This window comes from Ceratosolen solmsi, unplaced genomic scaffold (assembly GCF_000503995.2).
Source record: "Ceratosolen solmsi marchali unplaced genomic scaffold, CerSol_1.0 scaffold7, whole genome shotgun sequence".
In the NCBI taxonomy this organism is placed as follows: domain Eukaryota; kingdom Metazoa; phylum Arthropoda; class Insecta; order Hymenoptera; family Agaonidae; genus Ceratosolen; species Ceratosolen solmsi.
Window position 1 is genome coordinate 4,819,962 of NW_011948413.1, and position 16,856 is coordinate 4,836,817.

A 16,856-nucleotide genomic window follows, 5' to 3' on the forward strand; every position below is an offset into this window, starting at 1 on the left:
CTACACACTTTACCTTGGTCTAGTCAAAATGTATTTTGACTTTATACTATATTGACACTAAATAACAATGTTTTATTTTAAAAAATCAAGTGATTATTATTTTTTTTTCATTTTATGCCTTTATACTTATTTTCAATTTATTTTAAATTGAATTGATTCTATCAGATGCCTTTGAAATAATTTTAATTTATTAAAATGCAAAAGCAGCGTTTGTGAGTAGACACCCAAATGATTTATACAGAAAACCATAGAGCCACATACCCAAGGGATATATATTCAAGCTAAGCATAGTTATTTTCGGCGAAACAATAGAAAGACAAGAATATCGTTCAACAATACAAATTACAAAAACGTGAATATGCATTCTTTTTTTCGATCCGATAACTATTTTATCTTATAGGATTTTTTATCAATAATAATACAGGAATTGCCAATTTCAGTCTCTAATCCGAAAACAATGTCTAATTTAACAATCTGTACATTAATATGAAAACGCATTAAAAACTCTGGTTTTCTACTAGCAAGGATTATCATTCATCGTAATAAATTTCATATGTACTCGGTGCTACTTAGCTCTTTATGTATATACAAATTACAGCATAAACATAGTGATTAACGTTATAACGTTATTTCTTAGGAAACAATGGCTTAAAAACTGTTTACTAAATTGACGTAATGGATATCGAATAAATTGAACGTCATCGGCGCTATTATTAGGCTAACTATATAGAATTACGATAATAGATTCGATATACGCCCTGATATATCTATGTGCCCTCTAACTAGTAACTAAAATAATAAAACAAATAAAATAATAATCATTGAAATACAAAATAAATCGTATAAATGCTATTAAAAATGTGTATGCTTATATACTCATATATGCGCGCACACGTTCGTACGTACATACACACGTGTGCGTACGCATGTATGTATGTATGCCAACAGTTCTCTCATACCATTAAGTGATTAACACTTGACAAATGGCTTATTGGTACTTGGACTATAATTTTACCAGGCAATCAACGTACATGAAAACGACGAAAAGTGCCAGTCTTAAAATGAAAAAGCTATCACGAAATATGAAAAGTGTAGAAGATAGAAAGAGTCGTCTTCATACTTCGAATAAAGGTATGAAAAAGTTAAAAAAACAGAGCCATCAGTCAATAAGTTTGAACGACTTAAAATCGACACCATTGGTTTGCCAAGTAATTCGTAACAAGAAAATTTCACGACCAAATGATAGCAATAATCTAGGAAAAGTAAAAACAATCATTACAAAAATAGAAAATATAACAACGAGCAATGTAAGCAAAAATAATTTATCGAAAATTGCAAACAATGCTGAATTGCCGAAAGCAATTGCAGCAATTTCAGTCGAGCCGAAAAATGAAAATAAAACAGATAAATTTATCTTATCGTTATCTACGAAGCGTTATTCAATCATCGATCCCGACGACTGCAAAATAAGCGCACTAAAAGCAGTAATAGCATCCCCGAGTAAAAATTTTGACGGACACGCATTAAACAATGAGGTAATGAATGAGAAAGACGGCAGAAAAACGTTGTCGATTGACCGTCCAAAGGGGCCATCAATAGAATATCCGACGGATCACCAGAAATTCACGATCGCTGACGAGACGATCAAGCTCGGCCAAAGGGAGGTTGACCGCCGTCGAGGATCATCCGACAGCTGCATTAATCGCCCTCGACGGCTCTCCTTTGAGCTCAAGCGCATGATATTCGAAGGACCCGCGGGCCGGGAGCCATTAATCCCGAGGCGGGACTCCGTCGAGTCGGCGCTTCAGCATTTCGATTCGATTAGTACGACAGAGAGCTCGCGCGACCATCCGATCGAGGCGACGAGCGTCGCCAAGCCAGAGGGTCTTCAACTTGACGCTAAGGACTCACTCGACAAGGACAGCCAATTGAAGGGATCCGCGGGGCACACGAGGTCTTCGCTTATGAAAGACTGTAATGAAAGGGTTTCAAAAAGGTTTCAGAAGTACTCGAGAAAAGCTTCAAAAGCAGCGGCCACGGATACCAAGGTAGCTTTGGCAAGAAAAAACGTTCCAGCCGCAATGAGACGGAAAACAAGCGTAAAATTACTAGAGGCGCGCGATTCCATCGACTCGCCGCAAAGAGCATTGAAAACGAAATCGCCGATTTTCAGGATGGAAATCGCTTACGATTCGGAGGTAAAGACGCCGGAAGTCGACGATGATGAGGGATCGTTAGTAAAAAGCCAGAGCGTACGATTCGATAATTGTGCGATTCGTTTGAAAAGTATACTTACGAATGAACGGGTTCCTAAAATTGACGCATTTCCCTTTAGTGTGGCCAAGCATTTTAGCTCCGATTCCATCACGAAAAGGGCAGATACAAGCGGCAAAATCGCGGAGTCGAGAGCGAACCGCGAGAAGGAACCGATTCCATATCCATCATTGAGGAGCCCCGAGAACACATACGAGGTACGCTCATGAGCTATTACATTCTAATCGTTCGTGACTAAATAGAACGTTGTGTGTCATCGACAGCAACGATCCCGTCCGCCCGTAAAGTCGATCAGCTTGAAGTTCCTGAATCAGATTGTAGCCGGGGAAGCGTCGACCGCCGGGGATTGCGAATTGGGATTCCGCGAGACCAGCGCCCCGTCCATCGACGCCTTATACGTGCAGCCGAAAGACGAGGTGAGCGAGCCACGATGGTCATTCATTTCGCCACGACGCAAAACAAACGAGATGCTGCGTGATCGGAGCGCCAAACACTTCACGCAATATATGTTATATTAAATAGAACTTATTTTGAGAAAAATTCAATGTTTGCAATAAATTTAAAAGTGTGGAAATGGTGCTCAAAAATTTGAAAAAAATATCCTCTGCGCAGAAAGGAGCGGCGTCGACACCACAAGCGGCGAAGCAGCCAACGAAACCGTTAGCAACCAACGCGAGTATGGGATCGAGTAGAGGCCAAATTCCAACCAACGCCTGCAACCTCAACCTCAAGGCCAAGTCTAACCTCACCATCCCGACGCCCGTCCAGAAATCGAACACCCTCAAAAACATTACCAACACCGAGTATTGAGCGCTTTATTAATTTACTATCTTAATGTCGATATATCGTGCTCGTCACACAATGTCACGCGCGCACCTATTTTGCCATTTACCATATTCCCCCGAGACGACTTTTTTCATTTTTGCACGCTACGCATTACATTATAGATCGCGATATTTTTTTTCTTTTTATCTTTTTCAGATGGTTAACGCATGCACCTTTATAATCGCTATTATAACGATTATACGTTATCGTCGAGTATATCTAAAAGCACGCAACGGCATATATTCGTTACACTTTGGATCCGTAGCCACGCGCGATTATCATTGGTGCGCAACACCTGTCGTCTTGTCTTTTTAATGAACGTTCAGTCAGTGATCGTTATTTCATTCGTAAGGCTCTTACGAGGACGAGGCCGAGAACGAGAACTCGATTCTCAATCCGGTGCTTAAATTGATTTTGTATGAATAATATAAAAGGAGGGGCGTGTACAAGGCATCGGCCAAGATCCTTCCATGAATATCATAAAACATCGGATCGCATCTCGCACGCACATTGTGCGTATCATAAACAAAATCATAAACGCAAGACATAAATGATAAAGTCACTCAATATCGTGTGTATCTGCGTCACTCAATATCGTGTGTCTGTTATTACTCCCTCGTAAAATTAATAAAACAGTTGTAAATCAAAAGAACATAATGAAAAATTGATAAAAAGTGAAAGAGAAGGAGAAATCGCGTGTGTGCCTTCACGCTCATCGATCGCGAAACAGTCTGCATTATTATTACATTGGAACGACAGAAATGCTAAGAGAGAGAGAGAGAGAGAGAGAGAGAGAGAGAGAGCGGGGGGAGGGGGGAAGGTAAAAAGGGTGCATCCCTGCAAATGGAATTGAATGATTTAATGAAATGGATTCTATGATCAAATTGCTTTCAGCGACTCGTTGGTCAGGTGCAATGTTTGCAATCGACGCTTCTCCATGGAACGCATAAACTTCCACCAGGATATCTGTTCAAAAACCGTGCAGAAGAAGCGAAAGCAGTTCGATACGGTGAAGCAGCGCGTGAAGGGGACAGAGTTCGAATCGTTCCTGAAAAAGCCGTTGGGCAAAAAGCAGGTACTCGTACTCATTGAAAGCGGGATCGAGCCTCTCTCGTAATCGGGAACATTACGTTTCTGCCAGACTTGTTAAATGTTGTTTTAGCGAGCGCCTACTTATCTGTAATGTCACACGAGCTCTCTGCAAAATCAGCGGGACTTGCTTTGACTATATAAGACAATTAATCGTATACCAGCTTCGTTGAAGGTCTCTATAAACAAATTGAAATCGTCGTTCCCTTGTTTCTTGTTTTTACAATTATATATATTTTTTTTTCGTTTTTTTTTGTTTTTGTTTTTTTTTTTTTTGTTTTGTTTTTTTTTTTTTTTTTTTTTTTTTTTTCTCCACTTTTTTTCAATATTAAACATAATCTTAATTATTAAATAGCATGTGTAGAGGTCGTAGCTTTGAGGATAGCCGTGGAAAGCAGTAAAACTTTCGATTAATTGACTACAATGTAACTTTCTCAATAATGAATTTTGCAAATTTAATGAACGTAAAACTATTATCATTAAACAAGCAAGCAAGAAAGAAAGAAAGAAAGAAAGAATGAAAAAAATAAATAAATAAATAAATAAATAATAAAGAGAAAAAAATTGAAAATGTTAAAAAGGGGAAAATCGTAGATTATACTTGGAGAAAGTATAAAAAGATTTCTCGACCAAAAATTGTCAGCGTGTTAATTAGCAATTTATTATCATAAGATCAGCAATTATATTGTTCACGAGCATTTCATAGGGAGAAAGAAATTATGACAAATAAGATAAAAGTTGCAAGGATTGACCTCGAAAATTAAACCAAAGAGAATTCATTAACATTTCCAGCAACTATTTAAAATAATATCTTTACTTAACGCGGCGAAAATCGTGCCAAGATCATTTTCCTGCAAGTTCTACGCAGATTAACACAGACGACCGCTGATTATAATTATTACATAAAATAATCGGTCGTATTCAGCTTCCACTTAGTCACTTATATTAAATCTAGATAAATAATCATTTTAAATCCAACAAAATTCTACCTAATTACTTGGTTATTCGTTTATATTTATTTCTATCTTTTGCTTATATTTCATAAAAGTAAACAAAAATTAGTCGAAACTAGAGCCTGCAATTGTCCATTCGATTCACCTCATAGCTTTACAACGTCACGACAAAGCTGACTGTTTTGAGAAAGTACTATCTACGTCTCTTCCCGCTCCCTTTCTCTCTCCCACGCCTTTTCCTACTCTACTACTCCACTACTCCACCACTCCACCACTCCACCACCCCACTACCCCACTACCCCACTACCCCACTACCCCACCATCCCGCGATCCCGCCATCCCACCATCCCAACATCTCACCTCGTTCAGCCAATCCAATGAACGAACGAGAGCCACAAGATTCGCTAATAATAATTCGAACCTTGTTATTTCAGATTAAGTCGGTCTCGCGCGTTGAGCCCGAACCGCATATCGTGAAATCCAACTGGCGGCGAAAGCACGAGGATTTCATAAACGCCATACGCTCGGCAAAACAGATGCAGGTCCACCTGGCGAGCGGTGGCAAGCTTAGTGACCTTGCGATCTCGCCCCCGAGCGACAACAGTGACTACGTCAAGTGCCCGCACTGCTCGAGACGCTTCAGCCAGACGGTGGCCAGCCGCCACATACCCAAGTGCAACAGTATGCAGAGTAACAAACCCGGCCTGCGCAACACCTTCAAGGCCAAACATTAAGACCTTCGCGGCCTCACTCGTACCGATCCCTTGTCGACCCATCTCACCCCCCCCCCTCACCTCAATTCACCACTCCCTTATCCCTCTCCCATCCCACACACGCGCGCGCGCGCACACACACTCCATCGCCTGCCGATCGCCCGCCCACTTGAAAAGGTCTGGTCAATTGGCCCCGAGGGGTGGCCGGACGGCTGACCGACGTTTATTTATGCATGTGTGTGTATGTGCGTACGCTGCTCGAAAACGAAAGAAAGCGAAAGACAGCGTGACTCGATGGTGAACCATCGAAGACGAGGTTGACCGCCATTATCGTCATGAAGAATAATAACACAAAATCACATCGACACATTGACGACGGTTACAACAAATATCCAAGAACAGCTATAACAGCTGCAAAAACAGCAAAATTTAAATAAATAATAATAAAAACAAGAACAAATTAGATAAAATGCGCGCATACCCTCCTGCCCCCTCCCCGCCAACATACCCATACGCATGAAATAACCAAGAGTTTGTAGTTCAAATTAAAATTGTGACATAGAATGTATAAGCGAATATTCTAATGGCTTGACTGAAAATTCAAGGTTACAATAAACTAATATTTTTATTATCGCAAGGTCGTTTTTAATCAAAATTTAAAAAACAAAAAAAAAGTATTAAATTAAAATTTCCCCGCCCCCTTCGACGCTCGACCGAACCGTGGAATTTTGAATGCCACGGTAGGCTTCTAAGATAATCGAGGCGTATGATTGTAACGAAATAACAAAAAAATATATCTATCACCTATGGCTTATATAATGCGTCATTCTAATACGCCTGCGAATAAATAAATTTAGAATTATTATTCACTCTTAATGAATGTTCCTTCTTACTGCGTGCGTTTATGCTTTCGTATGCGTGCGTGTGTGGTATGCACTCTTTCAAGATTAAATTTACAAAATTTATACTTAGTTAATAATATATAACCCATCGATAATATACAACAAATATCAATCATTTTATTCATACGACACGTGTTATCGTTTTTTATGAATTCATCCCTAAACAGCTCTAAACTATCCAAGCTTACGCTTATCTAAGCTCTGTCTAACGAGTATTAGATGACTTCCGCGAATTGAATCTATTTTCACACCTGCAAACAATTACGATTGTACGATGGTAAAACGGTGGAGGGAGGTAATTTTGCCTCGTACGTGACACTCACTTCGTTTTACTATTCCATGTTTCTCAATATTGGTAACAATGAGGGAAGCAGTCGGCAAATTATATCTACCGACCGACTTTGGTATATTAAACTGTTGGTTCGAAGCAGACGACGACGTACCATCGTCGCGTGTAGTTTAGATTTGGGAGTTTTATTAATTCTTAAGTTCTTTTTTTCTTTAAACGTCTCTTTTATCGGCACCCACCATTCCATATGACGTTGATTCAAATGTAGTTTTTAAAATGGACCAAATAATAATATTAATAGCAGCGATCCATTTACTCTACTGTCCGTTCACAAAAGTCGAAGAAAGTTTCAATCTTCAAGCTACACACGACCTTTTGTATCACGGCTCTAATTTAAACGAGGTAAAGTGTCTTAATGTAATATATAGCGAATATTATAGTTTTCTTCAAGAATCGATGCATTTCTATCTCTTAATCCAAAATATTTACTATACCTTAGAGGTTATTAACGTCTATATACAGAACCTGTAATAAAACATGTAATTGAAAATTATAAATCTCGATATGTATTAACAAAGTTAACTAAGAATTCCTAAGGTGTGAGCTATTTATATTGACATTTATATTTAAAAGAATGCATAGTTATAATTATTTGAATATACTTCATTTGTTACCAATATACTACCTATTTCAATAATGAATTATATGTACATTATAGTATTAATGTAAGAAATTAATTATTAACACGCTTTGTAATTTAGTATGATCATCATGAGTTTCCTGGTGTTGTGCCAAGAACATTTCTCGGACCAATGGTAATATCGGGTATTGCTGCGCCAACTGTTGCTGTTATTAAATACTGGAAACTAAATAAATTTTTATCTCAATATATTGGTAGATTTTTATCTTCATCAAAAATTTTAAGTAAAATAATATTATAGAAAATTTTTTTTATTATTTCAGTAAGAGCAATATTGGGCTTGACTGTAATAGCTGCTTGGAAATTATATAAAAATGCTCTCCAATCAATCTTTGGAACAAAATTTGTAAAATGGTTCCTTATAATTACCGTAACTCAGTATCACTTTATGTACTATTTAAGTCGGCCATTACCAAATACTATGGCCATGCCATTGGGTAAAACATACAATAAGATAAAAATAATTAATATATTTTTAAATATTATAATTTTTTTTATTTTAGTGCTGCTTGCGCTGTACGGATGGCTTAAAAAGAATCATATTTTATTCATAATTTCATCGGGAGCAGCTATTATCATATTTAGAGCCGAAATTTCTATGCTATTAGGTCTATTTTTACTTTACGATATAGCATATTCAAAATTAACAATATCAAGGTAATTCAAATAAAATATGTTTATTCATACACTTTTAATACATTAAATTTTTCTTACGTCAGAGCATTAAAAATTATAATACCTACTGGTATTTTCCTCTTAGTCTTAACTGTTACTGTTGACTCTTATTTTTGGAGAAGAACCTTATGGCCCGAAGGAGAAGTTTTTTATTTTAATACTATTCTCAATAAAAGTAACGAATGGGGTGTATCCTTTCGATGATTATTTCCAATTAATCTGCTTAAATCTGATAGCTTGATAAAAATATTAATTCTTAGATAAATATTAGACATCACCATTTTTATGGTATTTTTATTCTGCACTCCCAAGAGGCATGGCATTTTCATATTTCCTTATACCATTAGGAATCTTTTGGGACTCTCGAGCCAGAGTCTTAACTATACCCGGAATAGTTTATGTTATCTTTTTCTCATTTTTACCACATAAAGAGTTAAGATTCGTCATGTATGTATTTCCATTGTTGAATGTTAGCGCAGCTGCAGCATGTCATCGCATGTAAGTCTTATCTTAAAAACTTTTCATTTAACTCCTTTTTTTTTTAAATTTGCTATATTATATATTTCATGGAAACTTCATCTTCGCTTCTTTTGCATAATTTTACACTTTAATTTTACTTTAACAAAGATGGGAGAATAGAAGTAAATCGTCATGGAATGCCTTAATTGCCTTAATTACACTGGGACATTTAATATTAAATGCAGTATTTTCTATATTCCTACTCTGTCTGGCTGGATTAAATTATCCTGGAGGCTTGGCAATAACAAGATTGCATGGGTTGGAGAGTGCACATACCGAATCTGTTCATGTGCACATTGATGTTTTAACAGCCCAAACGGGAGTCTCTAGATTTACTCAGACTAATTTTTCATGGATGTTAGTATATATTTGAATAAAATTAAACGAAGATTAAATATTATTCTTTTACTAAAAAGTTATTTTATCATTTTTAGTTATTCCAAAAAAGAAAATATAACAGTGCACGATTCAGAAGTATTGCAATTTACGCATATGCTAATGGAAGCTAAAAGCAAATATTCACCAAATATTAAACCTTATTTAAAAAATTTTGATATTTTGGATTCTGTGGATGCTTACTCAAACATTGAACTTAATTATAATTCGATATTACCATCTATAAAAATAAAAACAAAACCAACAATTTTTATTCTAAAAAAAAAACAAAACATGCAATACGATCCGTTGCAAATTAAAAGTAAAGATAATTCATTTGATTATAAGAGCTTAGAACATAATACAAATCACGATAAAAATCCAAAAAGTATAAAAGTAGAAGTTGATAAAATGTTGGTCTTTACCAAAGAAAATGAAGAATCACTTGAAATGATAAAGGATACTGTCGATATGAAAGAATTATTAGAAATATTATATTCTACAAATTTACAAAAAACTTCGGATTCTCAACTAATTAAAGACAATGAATCAGCAGAATTTTCAAAAGAAGGAATTCTTAAAGAAACTAAGAGTTTAAGAGACAACTCTAAATCAATTGTTCCAGATTCATTGCAAACCAATAAAAATAAGAAAAAACAATTTAAAAATTTTGGTAAAAGTTCGGAAGTTATGTTAAATAAAATTGAGACAAATAAAAATAATATTGACTATCGATTAAAGACACTTAACGAGAATAAAAAATCCAATAATAAAAGAGATTCAATGAGCAAAATTATTGAAAACAAAAATGACAAAATTGTTACTAAAAAATCTATATTTTTTGAGAATAAAGTCGATACTTTATTGAATAAAATTAATGATGAAAAGCATAATGCTAATTTTGAAGAATTAACGTCTAAAAACAATCGTAAACATAACGAAATAAAAAATGTAATAAAAAGACTTGCCATGGATAATGAACAAATCTATTCAAATTTATTATCAAAAAGAAATTTCAATAGAGAATCAGAACATATTGAGATCATAACAGAATTTGAAAAAAATGAAATTGAAACTAGTAAACATAAAACTGCCTTTCAAATAACAAGCGTTAATAATTATCATAAAAATAATATGAAAAATGCTGTTAAGAAACTAATGGAAGAAAAGAAAAATTTATATAAAATCAAAAAGGAAGAGGAAAATAATTTGGTCGTTGATAAAAGCAATAATTCTACTGTAGAATCAATGAAAAAAGAACGTGAAAAGAAAGCTGTACCAAAAGATGCGACCACTTCACAAAAAAGTACTTATACTTCGTTAAATGCAGATTCTACAGACGATGAAATGAATCAGAAACAAAAAAATTATTATATAAAAGAAATAATCAGGAATATTATAAATCAATTCAAAGAATTTGAAAGTGACCTAATAACAGAAGATACCGATTTAATACGTACATGGTTAGAAGATGAAACTGATACTACAACCGATACAAATCTGCTAGAAATTGGAAATGTAATTAAAAATACAAATAATAAAAGCTTTAAAGATCCAAAAGAAACATTAAAAGAAATTCTGGACTTATTTATGGAGCTTAAAAATGAAATAGTTTCTGACAAAGATACTGTATTTGATGATATTATAGATTCATATTTGAATAGATCCATTGCTGAGACATTAATACGTTTCAAAGATGCATTGAAAAATTTAATACTACAAAGAAAATTGAAAATGAAAGAGCATTTAAATAAAAATAAAAAGAATTTGCAGTTGCAAAAAAGATTAAAAGCTTCAAATACCTAATTAAAAGACAATTAGTTGAACAAAGTAAATTAAAAGAAATATATTTTAAGTTAACTTTAAAACTACAAAATTAGAACAAATTAACAGTAAATAATTAATTAATTTTGTTTTCTATAAATAATTACAGTAACTGTAACAAAAAAATCAAGCTTTGATAAGTGTGTTACAAAAAATGTCTATAAGTGAATGAGTGCTCCTAGGATACAAATTTTATATTGCAGGAAATAATAATAAAAATAATAAAATAATATAAGTTTAGTGATACCACTACCAAAAAATAATTATAAAATAAATAAATATACACATATATATATATATATATATATATATATATATATATATATATTTATATATAATGTAAATATATTTTATTCTGTGATAATATTGTTATTTGCTCAGCTGAAATAAAAATATAACTTAAAAATATTAAGAATCAAGTTACAATAAGAAAATATAAAATGCCTTGGGATTAATAGTGCATTTTAATAAGAATTTAATTTGCTTGATCAATTATGTTGTAAAATGAGGTTATTTATCTTGAAATCTTATGTTGTTAATTTAACAAATAAATTTATTTTGTTCAAATAATGAAAATTGTCTAAATTTTATAGATCTCTAAAAGTTATTTTTTATTCAGATTCTAATAAAAAATATTCTAATAAATTCTAATAAATTCCATATGACTTTCTATATGTTGGGATTATATAATTAATTTAATAAAAATTGTATATTATTGTTCTCTAAAATAAATGTAAATAGTTACAATTAATTATTATTATTTAAATTTTGTTATCGGTGCGTATTTTTATTTTTATTTTTTTGATATTTTTTATCAATTTTATTGTATTTCTCAAATTTATGCAATTTGGTGCGAGATGAAAAAGATCTTTTCTTCAACACATCGGAACTTGCTTCGGACTATTATATACAAAAAAGTAAAATTATTTTGTATAATAAACACATTCTTCGGAATTGGAATACAATATTTATGTATAAAGTATTAGTGTGGAATAAAAACTTAGGTAAAGTTTTTAATTACCGACATTATTACCAAGGATTTTCGGTCCACAAGAGTACACTTATTTTCCTCGTCTTAGTTTAAAGTATTTTAATACAGATTGTTGTAAATCAAAGTAAATATCGAACACAAGACACTTTAAATAACTGTAAGTTCATTTGATTAAAATGAATACGTAATTATGAATTTCATGATATTGCTTTTCTGCCCGTAAATACACAATAAAATACGAATAAATTCAAATATTGGATTTTATGGATTGTCCTAATAACTTTAATTTCCGAAACTTGCGTCATTTAAAAAACGCTTTATTAATTATAACGATATCCGACAATAAAGCTTAAACACAATTAACGAATTAGTGCATTGAAGCATTAAAGCCTCTTATTATTAAAAACTAAAATTCCAAATTAAACGTGAATTGTAAGGAACGTTTTAAAATTAAACGGAAATATTTCGAAGGTGGCGCGTAAGGAAAGAGGAAAGTGGTCGTGGGAATGTTGGTATCAATGCTGCAGTATAAGAGGCCGAGTCGTGGCGTTGAACGCGGGCATTTATGGAAGCAGGCAAGCGACGGGCATGCGCACTGCGGTCCCAAATTCCCAAACGCACCTAGTCATAAACATATTTTCAATCGTCGATTCTGAGCTGGAAAAAGGCTCGAGAGGCGAGGCTGCGGCGGCAGAGACGTAGCGGGGTGTCAGTAAACGTTCGAGGCCTTTTCCTCGAGTCCCAATTGAAAATGGGATTGCTCGCAATGGCTTATCGTCCGTAATTATTGGGCTAGTTGCGGGGCATTTGGAATGCGGTGACGTCAAGATTCGGATCGTTCTGGAAGAACGCTGCAGGACAAAGATGGCGGGTACGTATTTACGGGTTCAGGAGGAGAAGGAGGAATCTTGGCGTTTCCTTGGACACCTAAGCCGCTAGTTATCGTTCAATTACTTTACTCATTGATTTTTTCTTACAGATCTGTACGCCAAGTACAATTGCACCTACTGCCAGGAGGACATTACGGGTCTTCGCGTCAAATGCGTCGAATGCCCGGATTTCGACCTTTGCCTGCAGGTAAAGCTAAAAAGAGAGAGACACTTGCCATTTGCGTCTTGTATATCTTTCTCTCTCGCGCACCCCCTCAATATCTCCCTCTCTCTCTCTCTCTCTCTCTCTCTCTATCTCTATTTCCGTATCTGTCTGTTTCCCTTCTCTATCCATTTATTTGTCTCTATCTCTCTCAATTCGCGCATATATTCACGCACGTAAGCAGTCGGCTAAATGTGTGGGGGGGGGGGCATACCCAGCATTATACCACTGCATTTAAAAAAGCCGAATCTCTTCATCCTTTATTCTAATAATTATGTATTTTAAAATTCATGGCCTGCATTATTTTAGTATTATAATTAATTGAATTGCTTTCTTCTCACTAGTGCTTTTCTGCTGGAGCTGAAATAGGACAACATAAAAATGATCATTCTTATCAATTTATGGTGAATAAAATAAAAGCTATTTATAATATTTAGTATTTATTATTGTGTCGATAAAAAAAAAAGTTTGTTAATATTTATTATTATAAAGGATTCTGGTACAATCAGTATATTCAGTGGAAGAGGTAATTGGACTGCAAGAGAACATCTTAGGTTATTGGATGCTATTGAACAGTTTGGTTATGGTAATTGGGAGGACATTAGTAAGCATATCGAAACCCGAACACCGGAAGGTAATGATCAATTTTATTTAAGTAATTTACCATTGAAAGATATAGGCTAAATCATTATTTTTATTCTTGCAGAGGCGAAAGATGAATATATTGCCAGATACTTGGATGGGAACATTGGAAAATATACTTGGCCTTCTACGCAAATCTATACACCAAATCTTACAGATCAAACTCATTCTGATCATGGTCCACTATCACCAGATTTAACGTCACGTTTACCACCTTTGGACATAACAGCAGATGAAGCCACTCAACTTGGTTATATGCCACAAAGAGATGATTTTGAAAGAGATTACAATCACGAAGCGGAATCTCTTGTATCTTCTTTATTTTTAAATCCTGCGGAAGATGATGATCTTGACATTGCACTGAAACTTGCACAAGTTGATATGTACACAAATAATCTTAGAGAACGAGCCAGAAGAAAACGCGTTGTACGAGATTATCAATTAGTCTCAGCATTTTTTGTGTCTTCCCGAAAAGAAAAAGGTGTTAAAAAGAAACAAACCAAAGAAGAAAAGTATGGATATCAACTTATTTTTATTTATAATTTTATTCATATAATATACAACGACAATTAAACTAATTATTTTCTTCAATTTCATGTAAAAATAATAAAACATTTGAATACTGACATTTTTACATTGTTTTTAAAAAGTAATCTATATTTTGCATGAAATTTTGTAAAGAAAAGAATTAAGTCAGTAAAAATAGATCTACATAAGTTATTGCAAAAATGTAATTGCTATTTTTTTATTATTATGTTAACTAAGAATTCCTAGCTTATATATAAATTATTTCATTTTTTGGTTTATTAAATTAATTTAATTACACTCAAAATTATTACTTATAATAATGTTATTAACTTCTAAACAGAATGTACAAGTATTATTATGATTATGTATGACATTTGTTATTGATATTAATAATAGTAAAACACTAAAAGTAAAATAATTGCTTGATTACCTAATTATCTATTTTTGTTTAATTTTTGGAAATTAAAATATTACTTAATTTTAGAGATTTCAGGGATCGTATGAGAGTGTTTGCTCAATTTTATACAGCCCAGGAGTACGAACAATTTCTAGCAAGCTTGGAAAGAGAGAGAGAACTGCGATTACGTCTTTCAGAATTGTATCGTTATCGAGAAAATGGAGTTACTAGGCATGAAGAATGTACACACTTTGAACAAGTTATGGCACAAGCACAGGGACAAGCAGATGCTGTAGATCACTGGACTGATAAAAAATCTGTAAGTCATTTTTTACACAATATTACATTGTAAATCTATAATATTTTCTTCATAAACTTAAAAACTGTAGATTTATCATCATTTTCTTGGGTTTTAATTAGTTGGAATTTTCTTGGAAATGGTGGTTGCATGTATCTAGTATATCTTGACTATTCTTAATACATTCACCAATTTCTTTTATAGTTTAAGATGCATATCCATTCATATTAAATCTTAATTGATGCGCATTTAAAACATTTATAAATTAAGCATTACATGCTGGCAATTTACGCAACAATCAAAACATTGATGACATATAAGATGTCATATAATCAAATATTGATCGGGAAAAATTTTTTCGCATAAAAAAAGATTTGCTTTCGCTTTATCATCAACTAATTCTATTATTTGTGGTGCGTGTTGCCAGGCGTTTGTGAACAGATTGTATCAGTTTGCATTTCACTTAGGGCAGCAGTGGATCATCCAAAACAATACACCGCCAAGCCTCAAGAAGAAGGTGAGTTTTTTGTTCAGTTTCATTGGTCGTCCTAATTCTTGTTTATTGTCATTTGCAAATGAAACAACACATTATTGCAAATAAGAAACTTTAATCTTAAATTTTTTTGTTATTACCTATTTTTTGCATGGGACATTTACTTAGAAAAAATTATCATTGCTGAATGTTTGGTCGCGAAATTCGTCTGTATGGTAAACTCAGTTGATTTAAACCATTAAAAAGTATTGGTACTTAAAATAATTGTTTTCATTAATTATTGCTTTCATGCGCTTTACAGAGACGAAGAAAAAAGTTACTCTTTCATCGACCGAAAATCCACTGCAAAAACAGACTCAGCCACCAGCAGTTTCTTAGCCACCAATCGGACGATGACTCCAATCAGTCATTGGGGGGAGTCGGATAGCAATTCAAATGTTTCAAATCAACATTCAACCAATTCAAATTCTATTTTCGAGAGAGGCAACAATTCATGGACACCAGGAAAATTATTAGGAAATCAAGGAGAAAACGAAATAAGAGATATAGAAGTCGAAGCTGCATCGCATCTTCTCACCAAACAAGAAAAACTATTGTGTCTTCAGCTGGACTTAAAGCCAACACAGTACCTTACTCAAAAAGCGCTCTTATTGCAGGTACTGATACTTATAGTCTACCTTTTCATTTTGTTTTACAAAGCAACAATATAATGAGTTTTTATCAATAATATTTTTAGGAATATTTGAATGGTAATAGAAGATCAAGTATAGTTCCTCAATCAGAACCAGAGAGCAAAATTCTTCATTATCTAGTATCCAATGGTTGGATAGCTGCTAATTAAATAATTTTTCATAGTTGAAGCTCCTGTTCTAAGTCAACTCAGATTTTAAGCTAAGTCATACTGCAGCTTAAGTTATTAACGTTAAAGCTCTTTCAAATCAAATGCAAATTTTCACGTTTAATTATTTTAATCAGTCTTCAACTCATAATTTGTCAAATTTTAATCTGATTTTTTTTTTTTTTTGTAAATACTCTACCTTGTTAGATGATAAGAATATATAGTTATTGTATAGAAGTTCAGTCGATTTGTTAATAGGTATGTATAAATGTAGAATTTATAAATACTTTTCATTTTTGGTACAGTCCAAGGTTATATACAATACTTTTTATCAGCGTTATGAGTTGAACAAAAATTTCTTTTAAATTGGAATTATTGTAAATAACTTCTACAGTCACAAGGAATATATTTGATCATCTTATATGATCAGTCATTGATA

General features: G+C 33.5%; 2 protein-coding genes across 3 annotated transcripts; both read left to right on the forward strand.

Annotated features, from left to right (window-relative positions):
* The first annotated feature begins 7,289 nt into the window (after positions 1–7,289).
* On the forward strand, positions 7,290–11,120 carry Alg12 (Alg12 alpha-1,6-mannosyltransferase). The gene is made up of 9 exons (XM_011506416.1): positions 7,290–7,447; positions 7,807–7,939; positions 8,009–8,182; positions 8,249–8,402; positions 8,465–8,609; positions 8,692–8,918; positions 9,048–9,296; positions 9,374–9,779; positions 10,161–11,120. Exons 1-9 carry the CDS (start codon positions 7,322–7,324, stop codon positions 11,118–11,120), a joined length of 2,574 nt encoding a protein of 857 aa, XP_011504718.1. The 5' UTR covers positions 7,290–7,321.
* Positions 11,121–12,727: 1,607 nt separating this feature from the next.
* Ada2b (Transcriptional adapter 2B) lies at positions 12,728–16,568 on the forward strand. Of its 2 annotated transcripts, XM_011506043.1 has the most exons (9): positions 12,728–13,000; positions 13,109–13,206; positions 13,566–13,625; positions 13,714–13,855; positions 13,928–14,375; positions 14,876–15,107; positions 15,554–15,603; positions 15,881–16,235; positions 16,316–16,568. In XM_011506043.1, the coding sequence occupies exons 1-9, from the start codon at positions 12,994–12,996 to the stop codon at positions 16,418–16,420; spliced, it is 1,497 nt and encodes a 498-aa protein (XP_011504345.1). In that variant the 5' UTR covers positions 12,728–12,993; the 3' UTR covers positions 16,421–16,568. The 2 variants fall into 2 exon arrangements, with proteins under 2 accessions (XP_011504345.1, XP_011504346.1); XM_011506044.1 differs by lacking the exon at positions 16,316–16,568 and having other exon boundaries at positions 15,514–15,603; positions 15,881–16,088.
* The last annotated feature ends 288 nt before the right edge of the window (positions 16,569–16,856 follow it).